The 13,171-nt window shown below is 35.6% G+C and overlaps 1 protein-coding gene across 11 annotated transcripts in view; it reads left to right on the forward strand.

Moving 5' to 3' along the window:
- The window catches only part of HDAC4 (histone deacetylase 4), a 371,906-nt gene extending 358,735 nt beyond the window's left edge, over positions 1 to 13,171 (forward strand). For 8 of the 11 annotated variants that reach the window (XM_085944860.1, XM_085944859.1, XM_085944866.1 and 5 more), the window contains 11 exons: positions 2,887 to 3,030; positions 4,947 to 5,164; positions 6,512 to 7,406; positions 7,676 to 7,878; positions 8,338 to 8,481; positions 9,374 to 9,493; positions 9,733 to 9,855; positions 10,130 to 10,270; positions 10,464 to 10,634; positions 11,658 to 11,803; positions 12,823 to 13,171. In XM_085944860.1, the coding sequence (XP_085800986.1) occupies positions 2,887 to 3,030; positions 4,947 to 5,164; positions 6,512 to 7,406; positions 7,676 to 7,878; positions 8,338 to 8,481; positions 9,374 to 9,493; positions 9,733 to 9,855; positions 10,130 to 10,270; positions 10,464 to 10,634; positions 11,658 to 11,803; positions 12,823 to 12,883 (2,366 nt within the window). In that variant the 3' untranslated portion in view covers positions 12,884 to 13,171. The remainder of the gene's footprint in view (positions 1 to 2,886; positions 3,031 to 4,946; positions 5,165 to 6,511; positions 7,407 to 7,675; positions 7,879 to 8,337; positions 8,482 to 9,373; positions 9,494 to 9,732; positions 9,856 to 10,129; positions 10,271 to 10,463; positions 10,635 to 11,657; positions 11,804 to 12,822) is intronic. The other 3 variants (XM_085944869.1, XM_085944868.1, XM_085944870.1) reach the window with 1 other exon arrangement.

The following is a 13,171-nucleotide window of genomic DNA, read 5'->3' on the forward strand; positions in this document are numbered from 1 at the left end:
ATATCGTGTTTTGTGTGTGAAAATGTAGGCTCAGATTTACTAATACGGAATGACAAATTTGTGTTATGCTTTTACCCCGCACATACCGTCAAATAAAATAATTTGTATTAACATAGATTCCAAATAACACATATATTAATTATTATTTATCTACTGCAATGTAACATAATTTTTTTTATTAAATCTTTATTGTTTACAGCTGTTTCAAGAAAAAATACGAAAATAACTATTGTATCGGTTTTTTTTTTGTTTGTGAAGGTATTGATTATACACAAATCTTTCATTCTTTTTTTTTGTATAGGTATTAACCCAAATGTGTACTGAGTCATAAATTCAAATCATCTTATAAAACTCATGAATTCCATTTTTGAAAAAAATTAGATTTTAAATGAATATATATTAAATACCTCCTATGTGCAGCATTTTGACGAAAATGAGTTATTTATATTATGTTACTTGTGGACGACCAAATAAAAAAATAAAATATCCGAATAAAATTGATATTAGATTAATACAATGTGAGAGCAACCTAAATTATGCACCGTAATTATTGCTATGTGAGCATCCGCCGCAAAAGGTCAGTATTAAAATAATCATATGTGAACACGCCGTGTTCACATATGATTCAACGCGTTCAACACTATGCATATAGAATTAAACCTATGTGATACAACATGAAAAAATCTATGACTTTTCTATTGAATAATAAATATTTTATTAAAAAAATATGATTATCCAATTTTAATTTATGAACAGAATCTACGGAAAATGTTAAAAAATAAATATCATTAGGAGGTATTTAATATACAGGGACGATACGTTAATTATCGAATTTTCTCATATTTCAAAAATCAAACCACTGACTAAAACCTTGTATTGTGTCAATGCAACATGAAAATTTACAAACCTTTTAAATCTTGAAATTCTATTTGAAATCGATTGTTTTTATTGTCTTCTATAAAAAACTTGTTTTGGGTTTACGATGTTTATAAGAAAACGTGAAATCTTTTAATTGTAATACTGTCAGTTTTATTGAATCTGTGGAGAATTCATATGTGGATACTAAGGCCAGATGCATAGAATAACAGCCGCGAAAATCTTAGTTAGCGAGGCAACGCTTCATTTTGCGATCAGAATTAATCCCATTTTTTAATTCACATTCAATGGTAAAAGTATGAAAACTTCACAATATAAATTGATAGGTAATTAATATGAACTTTAAATAATTTAATGGTTCCTTTATCATTGTTTAATTAAATTACATTAACGCATCACAGGTACAATATACGTACAGTGTCTTGTGGTGTATATTTACATTCATATATTTTTTATTGATATGGCAGGAGTTTGTATCAAGATAGTGACTGTTTACTAAAATAAATGTCAACAGTTTGGATATTATAATAAGACTATTGAATACAGCTAGTCTTTCGTATTTACGTATATAATAGATTCTGAAAATAATTTAACTTTGTCAAATAAACAACATTATTTCTAGTTAAAATGTGACTGTTGTTGTAGTTGCAGGCTATCTGTCACATGCACATCGCTCTATGCATGTGTTTACTTTAACCGCTAATCATCCGATAAACGGTTGATTAGTGTTTAGCAGTTAGTGACATTCTATGTATCTCGGCTTAATCTGGCAAGAGTTATACGGATTATATTATTTTCGAGTTGCCAAAGTGTTTGTACTTTAAGAAAATAAAAATTATGTACTATGTCGGTACTGATCTTGTTTAGAAAATTAGCTAATGTGTTAATATAACCTTTTTATCAATCTGACCACTCCTTTTCCAATATCCATTGCAAATGAACGACATCAATAATTACAATATCTACGGATGTTTTACAAGACTACAATATCTGATATTTTAAACTTTTTTAAAGTTAAACAAAAATGTCAGAAAATTATCAATCATCATAAATAATATCACATAATATTACCCTTATGCCAAAGTACCAATGAATTCGGAATTGAATAAAGATATCACAATAACATATTGCAAAAGCAAAGGAACACCCTCATCTATGACGATGACATACCTACATCTTCTTTCTATTCTGCCCCCATAAGCGAAAAGGCAGCTATTTGCCAAAGCCACATTTTGAGATAATGAAACATTAACGTTTTTTTCAACTTTTCTCAATAAATTTTTAAATAATGTGGTTGAATCATTTGATATATGGTATAAGCAAAAACCAGTATATTTTAAATCGATGCTGTGTTTTTGCTTATGAAACTCATTATAATGTCTTTTTGTTTAGAATAACTACTGTATTTGTGAAAAAAAACGAAAAACAATATGTCGATTATTATACTGAAATAAATTTTCTACCACTTTTGACTTTATGTTGAATGGTTCAGAATTTCACGTAGAGCATTATCTGTACACTAACTCAATTTGTGATTTTTGTCGAAAAGCTGCCTTTTTCCTTATGAGGGCAGTATTGCTATAGCCCCATGTGGGTCTTGGGCTCCTCTAGCATCTGTCTCCATTCAGGTCTATCTAACTCATGTCAGATTCATTGTCACTGATTGGCTCTGTTTAGATGGCCCGACTACGATGTGCCAGCTACTTTAAGAAGCGCACAGCTAGATTGTTGCATCTGCGTCTCGATCCTGATTGTGTCACTGATAGGTCCGCCGATGATACTTCTTAGCACTCTTTCCATGTTTTTGGTTATAAATCATTTTGATCAAGTGTCAGTTTAATGCCTTACGCTTATTTTGAGATTGCACACATACTTTAAAAATCAGCATCATTTGCCATCGTTATTTCCTTTCCCTTCCGATATGTCGAACCGTGAGGTCAGACAGTAGCGATCTGTGTGCGCGTGTAGCCCCCTTGTACTAACCTGTCTGTTGTGTGACGGTGTGTGAAGCGTCGGAGCCCAACCTGCTGAAGTTGCGACTGCGGCAGCGAGTTGCGGAGAAGCGGCCGTCACCTATGGCGCGGAGGCAAGACCGCCTCCTCAAGCATCGCAGCCCTGGCAAGCTGGCGCACCATGCCATCCGGAACGCTGCAAGTACGTAACAACAAACTCTGGTGACGGTCTCCATTTTATCATGTCGGTGTTTCATAAAGTGTGTTAAAGAAAAACTTTTTATGGAGACGAATTGATTATTAGATGCAAGCTGTTTTACATTACAGATTCATGGTAGTAAGTTCACATGACAATACCTTACTTCTATATGGATGCAATGTCAAAATTACATTAGTGTTATAAGCCTATCCTAACGAGACTTGAACCCACATCTATCGCAACCAGAGTGAGAACTTTACCAATTAAGCTATTGTGTCGAGTGCTATCCATCTCGATATTTCCTAACAAATACGCATCTGAGGTGTTTTTTAAATTCTATCAACGTTAATAATTATTTTTAAATTTTATTTGAAGAATATCACAGATGCGTATTTGTTAGGAATCAGCACATCTATTCTATACACAAGACTGCTATCGGCAGCTATCGAGGGTAGTTTTGTATCGAAGTATTAGCACTTATTGTAACAATTACAATAAGTTGGTTGCAATTGTTACAATAAGTGCTGTGTTTTAACAGCATCATCTCTCTTAGGTGTGCTAAATTTTAGAGCGAGATAGACAGTTTTGACTGGTTAGACGGCTAATTTAATATTTTGATACAAACATATGAAAAACTACCCTCGATAGCTGCCGATACCAGTCTTGTGTATAGAATATCTGCGCTGGTAGCTTAATAGGTATAGCTCTCAGCCAGATTGCAATGGATGTTGGTTCAAGTCTTATTCAGTCTACGTTCCTTTAAGGATGTTTTGAATAGACGTGTTTTAAGATAATTCCAAATTATGTGTAAAACATAATTTATAATTTAACAAAATATTATTTAGAATAATAATTCCAAACTATAAGGTCGAAGTGGACTCAAATGGATTGAGTAAGTGGTTGACATCTATTTTTCGTAAAAAGGAACTTTTTCATGAGTGGCCGAGTTCCACATCGAATCGTAAAGCTGATGAAGATAATTAATTGTAAATAACAGTTCTTATGTAAATTACTTCACCTACAGCAGGTTACCATTTGCATCTTGTTGCATTCCTACCATATTATGTGTTTTAGGGAGTGGCCCAGACAAATGTGTTAAAATTCAATTGATATAAATTTTTTTTATTAAAGAAACATGTTGAATGTTTTTTTATTACTTTTGAAGCTGGAATTTTTAACATAAATAATTTTGTTGTTTTGTTGCAGATAATGAGAATATTTTACTGAAAGTTGCATGATAATAACTAATTTAATTAATAAGTTTTGCATGTTATTAGGTAGACAAAAATAATCACAATAAATTAGACTAATCCGTAAAATAAACTAACCATCCACCGCTTGGTTTATATAACAATATAAATTACTATGTATTTACTGTGAATTCACACAAGATATTAAAGAAAACCTTTTTCTATTGTGTTATGAAAATGAGGTAAAAAAGGTCTTCAGGAACCTCTAATTTCCACGCATACTCTGAAATGAAAGAGTACACAAAAATGGCACTTATGTCAAGACTTGTATGGAAGTTTAATCAGAAGTTTTTAGAAGGCTCCGTCTGGAAGAAGATTCGACATCTTTGGTGTTTGCCAAACTTAATAAGGACCGCGATTTTATCAGACCTGAAAATTATTGTTGACGACAAGCTATAGTTTTTTGTCATAATGTTTTAATATACATATATTGTAACCTCACATGGAGCACAAGCTAGAACATTCACCTCTTGTTCCATGTGTTGCATATGTAATCCATATAATTTAATGATTATAGATTTCGTCCCCTTCAAGAGGACATGAATTATTTTTGAATAGAGAGAGATGTAATATGTCTAATAGTCTAAAAACATCAATTCTCAGGGCAGCTATTTGTAAAGTTGGTATTTCTGACCATTCTTGACCTATGTCACTGTCTTTTTTGTATAGATTGCGGAACCTCGGGTAGCAGTAATCCAGACTCCGGCCCCAATTCACCGCCCGCCAACGCCGGAGGATCCCGCGGCTCTCCGACAGCTGCCTCCATCCTGGAAGAAGCGGAGGAAGGAGGTTACGCTCAGCAGGGAAGCGGAGACATGGCGCTCTTCAGCAGTCCCTCCATGCCCAACATCTCACTCGGAAGACCGCACGTCTCCAGTGCTGCTACTGTAAGTCTGCCATTATCACTTTCCTCCACTGCAAATTATGGTCGACTTGACATTCTGATCCCATGAAACATTCATTCTCAAGAACAGAACAAGCCTTACAAGCCTTTCTGATTTTTTGACATTTTACGAGAGAGCACTTTTAAACTTTTTTTGTCATTAATTTGAAAACTGTAAATATAAGAATATTGATTTAAATATACAATAATCCAATAGGTAGTTAACATTGAAAAAAACATTGAAATGTATATTCTGTTACATATTTCGTCAGATAACGTCAGATAGGTTATTTTTGTTGCAAAATATATTTAATATTGAAGTTAAGCTTGGAATGATCTTAGCTGATAACTTTTTTTTATGTTCGTAATTATTCAGATACGTCTGTTATGACTCCATATAGCTATGGAGAATCAAAAAAGGATTTTTTTTAGTACAATAAAAGTATTTTCACAAAAAATCAGTTAGGCTTGTTCTATTCTAAGGGGATGATAAATGTATGTATATCTCAATATCTCAATGGTAAAATAATGATATGATTGGGTTATTGGATGATCGGTAATTGGATGTGTTCTTTCTTCCTAATAACTGTGAAAGTCTCGGTAATAATGCATTTGAAATTGGTGCGGTAATTAGATGAAAGTAGATGTTTCTCATGGAGACAAATATATCAAAAAATTATGTTATTAAGAGATCTTAATTATTTATAAGAGCCATATAACCTTGGACCTTTAACAGATATCAGTAGAAGTAACTATTTCGAACCGTACAATTTTAATTGTTTAGTAACCATGGTCGATCAATTATAGAAGATTTATAAATTAGTTATAATACGTCAATTTTTTTTTTTATTAATACAATAAACTCCCGATTATCTGTGCCTGATACAACAATATGATAATAGCTCTTAGTAAAATTTGAACTTATATTAGAAAATCATTAAAAGATTCCTGCAAACAAACCAAAATCACAGATTTTCTTAATAAAAAATAATAAGTATAAACATGTTAAAATAATTGTCTGTTTTAGAAATATGTAGTTTTTAAAAAGATAAAGCCATAGTTCGGATTCTCCGTGTTTTTCTCCCCACCATTAGCCCGGATAATCGGGAGTCTACTGTTACAATAAAGTTTAGTTTTAATGTTACTGTATGACAACTTCAAATGTTCATTATTATCTTGTGAATAGAACCATACCATAAGTTACTTCAAATTGGTCAAGGAATCTTCAATAAAAAATTTTGATCCATAGACCTTGCTGTTTCAGAGGGTTTTGCGTACTGGAAAAATATTGTGTTTTATAGTACATAATATGCAATCTATTAATTAATAAGTATTATTGTTTTCACCGCAGGAATCAAGTATGCTGCCCCCCGTATCGGAAGCTGAAGTCCGTGCGGCGTTCACCGCTAGGCTAGGAGTCCCACTCACAGAGAGTATGCTGCCCCCATCGCTCCCCTACTACCCCATGCTGCCTGTGGAGTCCTATCACTCTAAGCCTCCACCCCATCAACCCATTACCGACGTGCAGGTGGCGCATGCCCGCCTCAACAAGAGACCGCTCAGCCGTACTCAGTCGGCTCCCCTCCCCCTCGGCAATCCTCTGCTGGCCGGATCCGCCCCACAGCCCGACAACCCACACCATCACTATTACCTCAAGCAACAAATTCGGCAGACCGTCCTCACGAGAGCCGGCGCAAGGGAAGCCGGAGAGCTGGATGAACGGGAAGAGACTGCAGAAGTCATCGATTTGACCGACAAGAAGGCCAAGGCTTCAGCGGAGGCGGCGGAGAATGACAGACCCACTTTCATGCAGCAGCAGAGAAGCATTCTGATGAGACACTCATTGCAAGCAAGCGCCGATGAAGCTGCAATGCGTGGCCGGCCCCTGTGCCGAGCATTGAGCTCCCCTCTTGTTCATTTGGGACCGCCTCCGGTGGCTCTGCCCCCCACGCCCACCTCTCCTACATCTCCCATGGAGACAGGAGTGAATTTGACAGTTTCAAGAATAGCCAGAGAACACGGATCGTCTCCGACGACAGGACTCGCATTCGATAACCTTATGCTGAAGCACGCGTGCATTTGTGGTGATAATGCCGCGCACCCCGAGCACGGTGGCAGACTGCAGAGTGTGTGGGCGAGGCTAATGGAGACGGGTCTCGTGGCAAGATGTGACCGAGTCAGGTCGCGCAAAGCCACTCTCGAAGAATTACAGACTTGCCATCAGGAAGCGCACACCTTACTCTTTGGTGAGATTTTTTAAATATCACGATTCACTCCCCTTTATGTGTAATATTAGACTCTATTTTGGATTTCACTACAAAATTTTATAACTTTTTAAGGCCATCCTATGGTGTCCTTATGAAGATTTTTCGCAATATTTAAATGTATTAGAATATTTTTATCAAGTTTACATGTATATTACAAGATGGGTCTGATTATTACAATTGTCATTTGGATTACATTAATATTATCTGTCTAGTTTGGTAGTAGCTCATTGTGTATGAAATAATTTCAGGTACGAACCCGCTCAATCGCCAGAAACTTGACATGTCAAAGTTCTCCGCGATGCCCATCAAGAGTTTTGTCCGGCTGGGATGCGGGGGCATTGGAGTGGACTCAGACACCACCTGGAACGAACTTCACACGGCTCCCGCTGCTAGAATGGCCGCAGGATGCGTCGTGGATCTGGCATTCAAGACTTACATGGGTGACACCAAGGTTAGAATTGTCGTAATAACAAAAACTTTGTTAAAAAAAGAGATGTTGAAAACTACCTTTTCTTTATTAAATCATTTCACATTGCAGATTCATGTGTGGCAAACATAGCACTTTTGTGTTACAAGATTTATTTGCTAGAGCTGGATTATTACAAGCTTAAACAACCGTAAAAATTCATGTCACACGTAAATATTATAACCAGATGTCAAAACAGGCTGCCGTTTTTCAGTGTGACAATGTACAGAAAAATATTTTTTCTATTACTGCGATTCAAACACACTATGTAAAAATTTTCTGGAATTGCCATGAAGTGTTGTTTATGGCCCTAAATGCGACCATGTTAAAAAATATAATTGTTTGGTTTTAAAAAAGATTGGCAAACTTTTTAAACTACCTGCCTTCGTATTTACAATGATCATTATTGAATCCAGTTCTAATCATTGTGATTGTTGTCTGCAGAATGGATTTGCGGTAGTGAGACCTCCCGGTCACCATGCGGAGGCATCGCAGGCGATGGGCTTCTGTTTCTTCAACTCCGTTGCAGTCGCCGCCCGACTTCTTCAGCAGAGACTCGACGTCAAGAGGATACTCATCGTTGATTGGGTAACAAGATAATATTTAATTCCATCGGTGAAACTGTCATTAAAGCTTTTCATGACTCTGAGAATTGTGAATATAAATTAATGTGGCGAGGCATCTACTTTCTATGTCCATAATTAATTCAGTATTTGTGGTGAACGATGTTTTTGTGAAGTCTAATAAATGACTGTCCCAAATATACTTTTTTTATGGGCACCATTTCTATCTCATGAGAAAAAAATCTTGACATTTCATAAAAAATGCAAGTACAAACCACGTTTTTACATTTTTGAAGGGACTCAAACAAAAACAACCTAAATATAGGGGAAACATGATATTTTAAAATAAATTTATTTTGACGAATAATTGATAAACTAGTTTAAAGCATATTATGTCAACGTGTTCTTTCACCGTTTCGAGAATGTTTCTTTTCTCCTGGAATGACAATATTTTTCATTGCCAAGACTTTTTGACCGGGTGTATACAAAAAACAACAACAAACTTATATAGTTGCATTGTGTAACCTTTGTCTTGGGCCCTATAAACATGTCTACAAACAGAAATGCATGCATACATCTGAAATTCATTTGAGACGTAAATGGCGGAAAGTAAAAACATAAAACTGGGAATTAAATGTACTAAAATGTAATGAGAAATTTGGACATGTAAAATCGAAGTTCCACTCTATTGTTATATGAAATTTAGCTGTTGGTGAGATTTTTGTACTGGACAAGAAAAGCCAGTTCTTACTGCAAAATTTTAATACAAATAAAAGCGCTTGAGATCCGATTAATAATGTCAAGACATATTAAAAAACTTTCTCATTTTAAATTCAGCCGTTTCTTCGGTTTCAAGATTTTTTTCTATTATAAATTTGAATCTGATGTGGATTATTAATGTGAATTATTTTCTTTAGGATGTCCACCATGGCAATGGTACCCAGCAAATCTTCTACGATGATCCCCGAGTCTTGTACCTCTCCATCCACAGGCACGACGATGGAAACTTCTTCCCAGGAACGGGAGGCCCCACAGAGGTATGCTCTCTTCACAAATAACACTAATTTAATACCCTTGTCAACTTTTGTAAACTTTGAGATGGAATCTACCTGGTCCTATATTCCTAGAAGAATAATTTGAGACAAGCAAGGGACTTGATTAGAATCTTTTGTCATGTTATAAGAATAGCAATATTGATGCGTCGTTTTGTTAATACTAGGTGGGGTAAACGCGATTACATACATAGTTTCTACATCTGTGAATTTGTCTCTTTCAGTGTGGCAGCGGAATGGGTGTTGGTTTCAATGTGAACATCGCGTGGTCGGGAGGACTCAATCCCCCGCTGGGAGACGCTGAATACCTGGCCGCATTCAGATCTATCGTCATACCAATTGCGAAGGTTAGTTACATGGTGATGTTATGTTGATAGCAAAGAGAATCATTATAGTAAAGTAGTTTAATTGAAAACACTAAACAATAAATGTACTTTCAAATAGCAAAGATAAAAAATAATCCTTTATAATATCACCGTGGCATTAATGAATTAGCATGTAACGTTTGTGACTGGGTCTATATTGGAAAGACACTGCTCATTCACCGATCAATTTTAAATAATTGTAAATATTTTATTTTGTTGAAGTGATTTGCATGACAGACCCCATTTTGTTTTACAGGAATTTGACCCGTCAATAGTGCTGGTGTCGTGTGGGTTTGACGCTGCGGTCGGCCATCCACCCCCCCTCGGCGGCTACAAAGTGTCCCCTGCTTGCTTCGGCCATATGACCAAAGAACTTCTGCAGATCGCCAATGGAAAGGTAACAAAACATATAATATATAGTATTTTTCGACTGTCTTATATAATTTTGTTTTGATTTGTCATGCGAATGAAACATTTGGTGGGAGGATGAGAGGACAATCCCATTTGTATGACTCTTATTATCTGAACTGTCTTTAACTTGTTAGAGGTTTCGTTTACCAGGCAGTGTACATTGTTTTATATTTATTCAGGTGGTTCTTGCATTGGAGGGGGGATATGACCTTCCTGCCATTTGCGACTGCGCTCAGGAGTGCGTGCGCGCCCTGCTGGGTGACGATCCTACGCCCATCTCTCCCGAAGAATTGGCTCGAGCCCCGACCCAGTGCGCCATTGACACGCTGCAGAAGACTATTGCTATTCAGGTATATTCAGCTTCCTGGTTGTGTTAAACTTTTTTCTTTGGGACTACATGATGTAAAGGATTCATCCTAATAATGATGATTGGTACAGTACAGTAAAACCTCGTTAATACGAATTTCATGGGACCGAAAATCGAAAAAAAAATCGAATTACGAATTACAAAATGTATGGGGGAAAACTATAAAAATTTTGAAATTTTTTATTTTTTTTTATTTTCATTAATTTCGTTTCCGAATATAGATGTGTCTACCGAATCGGGTCATAAAATGTCAGGATTATTTTTATTACCATCATAAAATAAGTAATTTTTGATGTTTTAAGGAAAGTCTGTCACAATTTTCAATGACTGGCCCATGAAATAGTGTACTTTATTGCGATTTATTGAATATTTTTATATGCCAGGGACTCTGAAATCATTTCGAATTACGAAATTCAAATTAAAGGTATGGTTTTATATGAAAATAATGTTCAATGGACTTTTTTTTCAGGAAAATTTCGAATTTCAGCGAATTTCGAATTATCAGTGTTCTAACGAGGTTTTACTGTATTTTGTAAAATTTCATTCTGACGAATGGCATCATAATTTATTATGCCAGGAAGCCATTTGTATGGCATAAATAATTCCCAACATTGTGTAAATTTGAAATTTTCTAAATATTTACCTTTTATTAACCTTACCTGTTCTGTGATGTCAATCACGTAAAATGGTTTCTTAAATATTCTATGTCAGTTAATTATCTGTTTTATCGTCATGTGTTATATCACCGACAAAACAAATAACGAATAATAATGAAGAAAAATTTTGAAATCTATATACATACCATGTTTCTATTATCGGCATTTCTATTTCAAAATACTGTCGAAATCGACATCGAAATGAAACAAATAATTGATAACACAATGTGACATCACAAGGCAGAACGAAATTTATTATTACAGTAAGATAAGAGGTTAAACACATATCAATATGTCTCAAATTGGAATACTTATAACTGCTAACTAACAATGGTCGTTTACTTGTGCAGCTCTCACACTGGCCGTGCATAAAGCGATCAGCTGGCACCTTGGGATCTGGGGCGATCGGCGGTCAGCGAGAAAGTGAGAGAGACGCAGCCGATACTGTCAGCGCCATGGCCTCTCTCTCCATGCATCATCAACACCATGCCACGCTGTAAGTATTCTATCATTGTAGTCCGTTAGTCATTTCTCTATTCCTCTCTATTGGTGGTATATTCAAGTATGAAATAGTGGCAGTGGAATAGACTAGTTTTCTTCACAACACATAAAGACCGTGTGTTCTCCCTGTTCATTAAATATGTAGTATACTTTAATTATCATTATACAATAATACTCCGACTTACGCGAACTCGGGAGTTACGCGGTTCTTTAGCTGACACTTCAGACCCAGTTCCATCAGAAAAGTACATGGTACAATTGCAGTTTGACAGAAGGTTTAAACTCAATTGAAAAGGGCTTAAAATTTTTAGAAAACAGGCTCCAACGAATTTATTTTTTTAATACTTTGTACATTTTAATATTATGAACAAAGAACTGCAATTTTATTAAATATTTTTTTCTAAACTAGTGTTTTTTGTTAGTCCTTGGTCCCAATTAAACAAAATTTATTTGTATTTATATGCAAAGTTCTACCCCAACTTATGCGAATTCGACTTAAGCAATTTTCGTCAACCTATCGCATAACTTCAGAGTATTACTGTACTCTATTACGAAGCTAGTTAAATACTTTTTCTTTCTTCAAATAATTAAATCACGATATATTATATACATTTACGAATGGAACCGGAACTGAACCCTTAATTACTGTGGAACCCTCGATTACGAATCTTGAGAACCTCCAAACCTTAAAACAGTTTAATATTTTCTTTTATTTTGTTAACTGTCAATTCATGGTGGAACTGCATTGTATTGTTGTTTTTATTTAATAAAACGCAATTTTTATGTAGTACTTATTCCACTTTTAATCAAGAGATTAGGACCGGTTTCCTCCGCCTCAGAGGGACATTTTCAACTGAATTTCAACTGTTGAAAATGTCCCTCTGAGGCGGACGAAATCGGTCCTAATCTCTTGATTAAAAGTGGAATTAGTACTACATAAAAATTACGTTTTATTAAATAAAAACAACAATACAGTTTAATATTGTATTAATGGATTTTCTTTTTTTTTTCCAGCACCCCAGACCATAGCCATGAAGAGGTAGAAGAACCAATGGAACAAGACGAGACGAAATGAAGAGCATGTACTCCGTAACCTGGTTCTACTATTTAAAGCGCACCGTTAGCGTTTAAGTCTCCGCCCCGTCCCGATACGCGGCTAGCGGGCAGCGATCACCGATGGGAATACAACACTTTAAAAAATAATCCGAGAGTACACTGACACCGTCATGCGCGAAACGATTGCGTCTCTCTGCCGCGGCCCAGTCTCCCAACGGATTCATTTTAATTAAGATAATTAAATTATGTGATGTTGTGTATGACTCAATAAACTTATTTACAAAGTGTATAATTTATGTTGTACTTG

This window comes from Rhyacophila brunnea, unplaced genomic scaffold, assembly GCF_057557595.1.
Source record: "Rhyacophila brunnea isolate RB1 unplaced genomic scaffold, BYU_Rbru_1.0 scaffold_17, whole genome shotgun sequence".
NCBI lineage: Eukaryota > Metazoa > Arthropoda > Insecta > Trichoptera > Rhyacophilidae > Rhyacophila > Rhyacophila brunnea.